Raw genomic sequence first — 10,574 nt, 5'->3', positions numbered from 1 at the left:
TCTCTCTCTCTCTCTCTCTCTCTCTCTCTCTCTCTCTCTGTCCATTTCCTGGAATCACACGGAAAATGTTTACCAAGAGTTACATGTCCTCCTGAGTCACCTAAATGAAATGGTGCCGCTGGTGAAGACGTCTCCTCTCCCCACGGTGTGATACATGGGCAATAAACAACCCAGTGCATTCGACACATGTGGGTTTGATTTTCATCGTCTTTCGTCAGCGCTCTTGTTTTGCTGTCTTGTTTTTCCCCTGAGCTCTCTCTCTCTCTCCCCCTGAGCTCTCTCCCCCTGAGCTCTCTATCTCTCTCCCCCTGAGCGCGCTCTCTCTCTCCCCCTGAGCTCTCTATCTCTCTCCCCCTGAGCTCTTTCTCTCCCTGAGCTCTCTCTCTCCCCCCGAGCTCTCTCTCCCTCTACCCCTGAGCTCTCTCTCTCTCCCCCTGAGCTCTTTCTCTCCCTGAGCTCTCTCTCTCCCCCTGAGCTCTCTCTCCCTCTACCCCTGAGCTCTCTCTCTCTCTCTCCCCCTGAGCTCTCTCTCCCTCTACCCCTGAGCTCTCTCTCTCTCTCCCCCTGAGCTCTCTTCCCCTGAGCTCTATATCTCTCTTCCCCTGAGCTCTCTCCCTCTTCCCCTGAGCTCTCTCCCCCTGAGCTCTCTATCTCTCTCCCCCTGAGCTCTCTCTCTCTCTCTCTCTCTCTCTCTCTCTCTCTCTCTCTCTCTCTCTCTCTCTCTCTCTCTCTCTCTCTCTCTCTCTCTCTCTCTCTCTCTCTCTGTCCATTTCCTGGAATCACACGGAAAATGTTGACCAAGAGTTACATGTCCTCCTGAGTCACCTAAATGAAATGGTGCCGCTGGTGAAGACGTCTCCTCTCCCCACGGTGTGATACATGGGCAATAAACAACCCAGTGCATTCGACACATGTGGGTTTGATTTTCATCGTCTTTCGTCAGCGCTCTTGTTTTGCTCACCTCGCCTGCTTACTCTACGTGTGGAGCAGAGGGAGAGCTGGCGTGGTCTGAACCAAGACAGGAAGAGCTGGTCTGAACCAAGACAGGAAGAGCTGGTCTGAACCCAGAGAGGAAGAGCTGGTCTGAACCAATACAGGAAGAGCTGGTCTGAACCAAGAGAGGGAGAGAGCTGGTCTGAAGCAAGAGAGGGAGAGCTGGTCTGAAGCAAGAGAGGGAGAGCTGGTCTGAAGCAAGAGAGAAAGAGCTGGTCTGAAGCAAGAGAGAAAGAGCTGGTCTGAAGCAAGAGAGAAAGAGCTGGTCTGAACCAAGAGAGAGAGAGAGCTGGTCTGAAGCAAGAGAGAAAGAGCTGGTCTGAAGCAAGAGAGAAAGAGCTGGTCTGAACCAAGAGAGGGAGAGAGCTGGTCTGAACCAAGAGAGGAAGAGCTGGTCTGAACCAAGAGAGGGAGAGCTGGTCTGAACCAAGAGAGGGAGAGCTGGTCTGAACCCAGAGAGAGAGAGCTGGTCTGAACCAAGAGAGGAAGAGCTGGTCTGAACCAAGAGAGGGAGAGCTGGTCTGAACCCAGAGAGAGAGAGCTGGTCTGAACCAAGAGAGAGAGAGAGCTGGTCTGAACCAAGAGAGAGAGAACTGGTCTGAACCCAGAGAGGAAGAGCTGGTCTGAACCAAGACAGGAAGAGCTGGTCTGAACCCAGAGAGGAAGACCTGGTCTGAACCAATACAGGAAGAGCTGGTCTGAACCAAGAGAGGAAGAGCTGGTCTGAACCCAGAGAGGAAGAGCTGGTCTGAACCAAGAGAGAGAGAGCTGGTCTGAACCCAGAGAGGGAGAGCTGGTCTGAACCAAGACAGGAAGAGCTGGTCTGAACCAAGAGAGAAAGAGCTGGTCTGAACCAAGAGAGAAAGAGCTGGTCTGAACCAAGACAGGAAGAGCTGGTCTGAACCAAGACAGGAAGAGCTGGTCTGAACCAAGACAGGAAGAGCTGGTCTGAACCAAGAGAGGGAGAGCTGGTCTGAACCAAGAGAGGGAGAGCTGGTCTGAACCCAGAGAGGGAGAGCTGGTCTGAAGAGAGCCACATACTCACATCACAGGCCCAGCCACACTACTAGTGGTACAAAACAGAAAAGTGTGAGTCAAACAGAAATGGTTATCGGAAACCGAGGCGTAACCAGAACCAGGTGGAACCAGGAAGTGTTATCTTTTCTATCTCTTGACGGTCGTCCTTGAAGATGAACGCAGCTCGGGCGGTTTTCTACAGTTCAAAGTCTCAGGTGGAGCAGGAGGTGCTCCTGTCAGGAGGAGGAGGACATGCTCCTGTCAGGTGGATGAGGAGGTGCTCCTGTCAGGTGGAGGAGGAGGTGCTCCTGTCAGGTGGAGCAGGAGGTGCTCCTGTCAGGTGGATGAGGAGGTGCTCCTGTCAGGTGGATGAGGAGGTGCTCCTGTCAGGTGGATGAGGAGGTGCTCCTGTCAGGTGGATGAGGAGGTGCTCCTGTCAGGTGGAGGAGGTCAGGTGGAGGAGGTGCTCCTGTCAGGTGGAGGTCAGGTGGAGGAGGTGCTCCTGTCAGGTGGATGAGGAGGTGCTCCTGTCAGGTGGATGAGGAGGTGCTCCTGTCAGGTGGAGCAGGAGGTGCTCCTGTCAGGTGGATGAGGAGGTGCTCCTGTCAGGTGGATGAGGAGGTGCTCCTGTCGGGTGGAGGTCAGGTGGAGGAGGTGCTCCTGTCAGGTGGAGGAGGTGCTCCTGTCAGGTGGAGGAGGTCAGGTGGAGGAGGTGCTCCTGTCAGGTGGAGGTCAGGTGGAGGAGGTGCTCCTGTCAGGTGGAGGAGGAGGTGCTCCTGTCAGGTGGATGAGGAGGTGCTCCTGTCAGGTGGAGCAGGAGGTGCTCCTGTCAGGTGGATGAGGAGGTGCTCCTGTCAGGTGGATGAGGAGGTGCTCCTGTCAGGTGGATGAGGAGGTGCTCCTGTCGGGTGGAGGTCAGGTGGAGGAGGTGCTCCTGTCAGGTGGAGGAGGTGCTCCTGTCAGGTGGAGGAGGTCAGGTGGAGGAGGTGCTCCTGTCAGGTGGAGGAGGAGGTGCTCCTGTCAGGTGGAGGAGGTGCTCCTGTCGGGTGGAGGTCAGGTGGAGGAGGTGCTCTTGTCGGGTGGAGGTCAGGTGGAGGAGGTGCTCCTGTCAGGTGGATGAGGAGGTGCTCCTGTCAGGTGGAGGAGGAGGTGCTCCTGTCAGGTGGATGAGGAGGTGCTCCTGTCAGGTGGATGAGGAGGTGCTCCTGTCAGGTGGAGGAGGTGCTCCTGTCAGGTGGATGAGGAGGTGCTCCTGTCAGGTGGATGAGGAGGTGCTCCTGTCAGGTGGAGGTCAGGTGGAGGAGGTGCTCCTGTCGGGTGGAGGTCAGGTGGAGGAGGTGCTCCTGTCAGGTGGAGGAGGTCAAGTGGAGGAGGTGCTCCTGTCAGGTGGAGGTCAGGTGGAGGAGGTGCTCCTGTCAGGTGGAGGTCAGGTGGAGGAGGTGCTCCTGTCAGGTGGATGAGGAGGTGCTCCTGTCAGGTGGATGAGGAGGTGCTCCTGTCAGGTGGAGGTCAGGTGGAGGAGGTGCTCCTGTCGGGTGGAGGTCAGGTGGAGGAGGTGCTCCTGTCAGGTGGAGGAGGTCAAGTGGAGGAGGTGCTCCTGTCAGGTGGAGGTCAGGTGGAGGAGGTGCTCCTGTCAGGTGGAGGTCAGGTGGAGGAGGTGCTCCTGTCAGGTGGATGAGGAGGTGCTCCTGTCAGGTGGAGGAGGAGGTGCTCCTGTCAGGTGGAGGTCAGGTGGAGGAGGTGCTCCTGTCAGGTGGAGGAGGTCAGGTGGAGGAGGTCAAGTGGAGGAGGTGCTCCTGTCAGGTGGAGGTCAGGTGGAGGAGGTGCTCCTGTCAGGTGGAGGTCAGGTGGAGGAGGTGCTCCTGTCAGGTGGAGGTCAGGTGGAGGAGGTGCTCCTGTCAGGTGGATAAGGAGGTGCTCCTGTCAGGTGGATGAGGAGGTGCTCCTGTCAGGTGGAGGAGGTGCTCCGGTCAGACGGACGGCCGGGGCGTCGTGGGGCTACACTTGGTCAACAGGGTGATCTGGGTGCTGAAGTTGTTGCCATGGCTACTCGAGGAGGGCTGCTGGCACTTGGTGTCCGCGCCCAGGAACCGCTGCAGCATCCACCTGCGCCACTTGCGCTTAATCTCCACCTGCACCTGGAGCGGAGACCACAGAGAGGTGAGGAGGAGGAGGAGGAGGAGGTGGAGGAGGAGAACAAACAAACAGGACGACAGAGCGACGAGGAGAGAGATGAGGAGATAAACAAAAGAGACGACAAGGTGGCGAGGAGGAGGAGGAGAGAGATGAGGAGAGAAAACAAACAAGACGACAGAGTGATTAGGAAGAGGAGGAGAGAGACGAGGAGAACAAACAAACGATACGACGGAGCGATGAGGAGGAGGAGGAGGAGAGAGAGAGACAGGGAGAACAAACAAACGATACGACGGAGCGATGAGGAGGAGGAGGAGGAGGAGGAGAGAGAGAGACAGGGAGAACAAACAAATGGGAAGAATGAGGGAAGGGAATGAGAGGAATGGGAGGCAAGATTGTGGTGGGTAGAAAAGGGGATACATTCTGTTCACAGACTGTCTAAAAGGAATGTGTGTTTGTATCTGCGTATCCTTACCTCTCCGTTCATAAAGCAGTACAAGACCGCAACAAGAAAACCCTGAAGAGAGAGAGAGAGAGAGAGAGAGAGAGAGAGAGATAGAGAGAGATAGAGAGAGAATGAAATAATGTAAAGTTTACTATCTCTTTATCTGTTATTGACAGACAGTCTGGCTAGTGGAAGGAACATGCAGCTACTACGCCTACTCACATTGGCATGTGTGTGTGACGAACACAGATCTTGATTAATACCCAACGGCATTCATGTCTTTAAAAAGAGCAGGACCAAACAACTGGGGAATAGTTAAAACTACTTTCCTGTCTGAAAAATTATCATGTTTGTGACCAAATGCAATCAATCAATTTCAGGCTAGAGGCTGAAATGTGTGTGCAGACAGACTTCTCTGGGAAAGGGGGGGGGGGGGGGTTGCCAAGTTAAAAACAGTTACAAACTAGGACAGTAGATCTCCATCTCTCCGTTAAACATGCCTGCCTGCAGTCAGTGATGCAAGCTGAGTCCACAATGAGACATAAAAGGTTCTCATTCAGGCGCTCCAGGCGTCTCAATTAGTTAACTGTACGAGAACGCAAAGGCCAGGGGAATTTACCAACGTACGTCACTCTCTTTCTCTCTCTCGCTCTCTCTCTCTCACTCTCTTTCTAACACACTCTCACTCTGTCTTGCTTACTATCACTCACACACACACACACACACACACACACACACACACACACACACACACACACACACACACACACACACACACACACACACACACACAATCGCTATATAGGCACATACAATCACTCTCAGACATATCTATCTACACACACTGCCCCCCACCTCTCTCACTCTCTCTCTCTACACATAGCCTTCAACTTGTAAACACATTGATTGATTGATTGAAAACTTTATTAACAGATTGCAGAATGGGTACAGTACAGTACAGCTCAATACATACAATTGTTAAGGGGATGCAGACCAGAGAAAGACTTTCGTCTTGTTTACATCAGGGTCCCCCATTTTCAATTCATCGTAAACATATGGACGCACACAGCCTTCTCATAAGTATACGTCATTATCCAGATATCTCTGTACATCATATCTATAATTGATATTATGTATGACAATGCTCCACTTGTTTTGTCCACTCTCTCTGTATAGATACTTTGCTGCCGCGCCATTCTTTAGAAATCTAGGCTATACGGCCTGTAACCAAGATCTCTCCATGCAACATGTCACTCTGTCAGTAAACTCTATCCTTATAGTCAAAGACTCTGCTGTCTGCCTCTGTGAATAATATCTAGTCACATCTATTCCACGTCAACGAAGGACAACTTCCTCTGATCTTTGCTCAGAAATACGTTATGAAACATTAAGCGGAGGCATGAGAACGCAGCGCAGCGGGAGGGAGGATTAGAAGAGGCGGAGAAACACTGAAACGAGGAGAATCTTGTCTCTCGCCCGTCTACACTTGAAAGCCGTGGCAGCGGTGGAAGACACGTTCTCTGTTTAAATTGACAACCTGTTGAGTTCAAGAGGGTTTAATGGGCTGCTGACAGTAAAGGGACCATGCAGGTCTAATGTTGACTTCTCTCCAGTACCAGAGAATGTCCCCGTCTGTGTATTGGTGTAAAGTTGTGGGATTCTCTACATAGCGAGCTTAAGGGATGTAATAGTGTTTGTCAATTCAAAAATAATTATAAAAAAATATATTTAGTCAGTATGAAAGTCAAATGTGATCTGAATAGTGAGATCTTTTCTTTTTTTTCTTTTCTTCTTTATTATTATTATTATTATTATTATTATTATTATTATTATTATTATTATTATTATTATTATTATTATTATTATTATTATTATTATTATTATTATAAAAAATGTTCTTGTTTAATCTGTGGATTGTTTGTTTCTTTGTATATGGTATAAATGATTATTTTGTGTAAATTAGGTTGTACACCGACCATCAAGTAATACTTGTTTAGTTTAGGAATAGGGCCCAGGTAACTATAAGAATTATTCTTCTTCCTGCTCCTTTTGCCCATGGTATGGTATTTATGATTTTGTATGAAAACTCTATGATTGTATTGCTTCCATGTGGCAAATAAAACTCTGAATCTGAATTTGAATCTGAATCTGGTAGGTCTCAGCCTATACCTTTCATACCACCATTGATGTTGAAAAGGGTTGAAAACGATGCTCCCTGAAACATGAAAGTCGTTATATAGGCATATGTCAATTTTCATTGTGAAAATAGAATGTTACTGTATTACTTTACTACACGCTATTCGAATATGCACAGAAACCGGGAGCACCCGGGAGTTAATAACAAGAGTGTAGCAGAAATAAAAACCATATAGTGATTTTTAGAAGGCTGAGTTACATGTACATCTGCCTAGCAACCTTCGAACAACTTTCAAGTCTCATGGAGTATTTTACACCCCTTTTCCACATCAATGGCAAAATGAATGAATGTTTGAATGGCGTTTAGTAAGGTTAGCTGATATCAGCTAAAACATTTGTTTAAAGATAGGGGCAAAAGTCTAAATTTAGACTGGTATGGTCCTTTAAGTCATCAGTCACACTGTAGAGCCCTGAGAGTGATGTGATATGCGTTTGGTTGCTTGTGTGTGTGTGTGTGTGTGTGTGTGTGTGTGTGTGTGTGCGTGCGTGTGTGTGCGTGTCTGTCTGTCTGTCTGTCTGTCTGTCTGTCTGTCTGTCTGTCTGTCTGTCTGTCTGTCTGTCTGTCTGTCTGTCTGTCTGTCTGTCTGTCTGTCTGTCTGTCTGTCTGTCTGTCTATGTCTGTCTATCCGGAGCTAATCTCTCCAACTACAATGCAGTGGTGAATGACCGGGCACACAGGCTGACATTAGGACAGGGATGTGAATCCTGGAATATTTTTCTAATCGGTCAACAACAAGTATTTTATTTTAGTTAATTCATTCAAATACATATTCAGTATAAAGTTACACCTTTTGAACACAAGGGGGCAATAGTACAGAGGTTCGCTGCTCAGAGCCTCAGGAAATCAGCTCTGGCCCCTGTTTACAACATGGAAATGCCATAGTGATCCTATTGTTGTTGATATACCTACGCATTAAAATCATTTATGCATTAATTAATTCCCATCATTGTGAATTGAAATTCCTATGCTTCCTAACATCCTTCCTACGATTCCTAACATCCTTCCTATGTACATTTACATTTACATTTAGTCATTTAGCTGACGCTTTTATCCAAAGCGACTTACAAGTTCTGTACGACAAGTCATCAGGAAGGGCACAACTCTATCAGTAACAATGTTCATCAAAGTGTTGAGTGCTACAGTGTAGGTTAGTTTATTAGGACATGTGCATGTGCACATTAAGTGCATGACAGTAAGGTTAGTTAGGGTTAGATTTTTTATTTGTATTTATTTATTATTATAATTTTTTAGATAATGGTTGAAGAAGTGCGTCTTTAGTTGACGGCGAATGATTGGACGGGTTTCGGCTGTCCTAACTGGGGTGGGTAGTTCATTCCACCATTGTGGGGCAAGGACTGAGAAAAGGCAGGTTCTCCTTGATGACCCTCCCGGAGCTCGGATAGGAGTGGGTCTGAGACGGCCAGAAGATGCAGAGCATAGGGGTCTTGAGGGTGTGTAGTTAGAGACCATTGAGAGGTTCCCTTTGCCACACGGTATGCCAGGTCGAGGGCCTTGAAGCGGATTCGTGCAGCAATGGGGAGCCAGTGCAGGTCCCTAAGAAGTGGGGTGACATGGGCCGACTTCGGTAGGTTTGAGATCAGGCGGGCCGCTGCATTCTGAATGAGTTGAAGAGGCTTGGTGGCAGTGGCCGGGAGGCCAGCAAGCAGTGCGTTGCAGTAGTCGAGGCGGGAGATGACTGTTGATTGGACGAGGAGTTGAGTATGTTTCCTAACATGCTTCATATCATCCTTCCTATGCTTCCTATCAGCCATCCTAAGCTTGCTAACATACTTCCTATGCTTCCTAACATCCTTCATATGCTTCCTAACATCCCTCCTATGCTTCCTATCACCCTTCCTATGCTTCCTAACATGCTTCCCATGTTTCCTATAACCCTTCCTATGCTTACTAACATGTTTCCTATGTTTCCTAACATCCTTCCTATGCTTCCTATAATCCTTCATAATATGCAATATGCTTCCTATCACACTTCCTATGCTTCCTATTACCGTCTAGCGTTAGCAAGCTAATGTTAATAACTGGAGAGCGGTCAGTGTGTCTGTCGGTCAGTGTGTTTGTACCCATGTACATGTCAAAATACTTCCCAAAGGTCAATGAATACCACGATCACAACACCAGAGGGAGCTCCACAAATCATGTAAAACCCAGATTCGGCTCAAACAAGGGACTAAACACGTTTCGCAATTATGCCACATCAATGTGGAACGCCCTACCTAAAGCTGTAAAGGAATGTGAATCACTACCCACTTTCAAAAACACTCTCAAAAAACACCTACGTGAAACTGCAATTCGAAACTGGCCCCTACAAATGTCCTAACCTAGTTGTACAGTAAATTACCAAGTAAGGCTTTGTCAATATTCCAATGTACAGTGTAAAATGTGTGTGTCCCCTACCCAACCCCCCCCCCCCCCAACCTCCAATGTACAGCCCTCACCCAACCCACCCAACCCCACCCCACCCAACCAACCTCCTCCAATGTACAGTTTCTACGCCAAATGTATATACACTCCTTTTCTGGACACTTTTGTATCACAAACAGTACTGTATTTGCAAATCTGATATGTCATAAATGTATAGATGTAGCAGTACTGTCTATCTGTATGTCATGTATGTCATATATGTTATGATGAATTGAAAATGGGGGACCCTGATGTAAACAAGACGAAAGTCTTTCTCTGGTCTGCATCCCCTTAACAATTGTATGTATTGAGCTGTACTGTACTGTACCCATTCTGCAATCTGTTAATAAACTTTTCAATCAATCAATCAATTGTCCGTGTGTAAGGGGACATTTAGAGAATCTGCGCATTGTAACTGTATTTTATTAGGCTGCCTTTGACCTTTGACCATGCATGTTATCCAACTTATGGCAACTTTACCTGAAATGACCCCAGAATAAGGTCAACGACCAATCTCAACTGAGGGTGAATATGCTCAGGGATGAATGCAAACATGATGTAGTTTATCCCGAAAAGTGGTATCAACAGCAACGTGGATTTGGCCAATCTCCTGTGTATAAAACAAGAAAAAGAGGAAGTGAAGGGCGGGTTCATATTTAGTCCAGTTTCAGCCCACAACTAGACAACAACTGAGAAGCGACGTGTTACACTGTGCAAGATGAAGCATTAACATAACGACAGGAAGATAATTAGTTTGTATGTGTGTGACCGGATTAGATGTGACCTTGTGGCCAATCACATAACACAAGTCAACAATAGAGATGAGTTGACATTCGGGACAAACTCACGAGTACTGATTGGATTCCTTCCTCCCGATGTCCGGGCAATTTATCTTCTGACGCAGGATGCGCATTATACAGATGAAGAGGAAGAAGTTGACCTGGGGGAGGAAATAAAAAGGAGCGCTAAATGTAATCACATTGCCGTCCAGCGTCGTAAACACAATGCAAATCACCAAAGTGTCAGTGCGACTCACAAGTATTGCTATCACTATTGGCGTTTTGATAATCCACCACGGGTTGTCGTCAATCATCTCCCAGCATCTGTTGTAGTTGCCAGAGCTGACGGGGGTGCACATTACAACACATGAAGATATAGGGATACAGAGGCACACACAACAACAACAACAACAACAACAACAACAACAACAACTCAGATTCATCATTGTACACTAACTGCTTCTATTACCTTTTTATTTACCTACTGTATGTCCTATTTTATATATATATATGTTTTATGTCAGCCCTTTAACACTATAGGGACCAGCCACGAGTTAACTCGTGTTTCGGTGCCATGCGTTGTGGACCA

At 48.0% G+C, this 10,574-nt stretch overlaps 1 protein-coding gene across 1 annotated transcript in view; it reads right to left on the bottom strand.

Annotated features, from left to right (window-relative positions):
• Positions 1-3,980: 3,980 nt before the first annotated feature.
• The window catches only part of LOC311239315 (vasoactive intestinal polypeptide receptor-like), a gene marked incomplete at both ends in the record, with an annotated part of 76,323 nt that continues 69,729 nt past the window's right edge, over positions 3,981-10,574 (bottom strand). The window contains 5 exons of the mRNA XM_084327620.1: positions 3,981-4,148; positions 4,619-4,660; positions 9,687-9,816; positions 10,055-10,146; positions 10,243-10,309. Of these exons, the coding sequence (XP_084183746.1) occupies positions 3,981-4,148; positions 4,619-4,660; positions 9,687-9,816; positions 10,055-10,146; positions 10,243-10,309 (499 nt within the window). The remainder of the gene's footprint in view (positions 4,149-4,618; positions 4,661-9,686; positions 9,817-10,054; positions 10,147-10,242; positions 10,310-10,574) is intronic.

Source organism: Notolepis coatsorum (genome assembly GCF_963971535.1).
Source record: "Notolepis coatsorum genome assembly, chromosome: 13".
NCBI classification, from domain to species: Eukaryota; Metazoa; Chordata; class Actinopteri; order Aulopiformes; family Paralepididae; genus Notolepis; species Notolepis coatsorum.
Note: the sequence above shows the minus strand (reverse complement) of the source record. Positions and strands in the feature narration are given on the sequence as shown.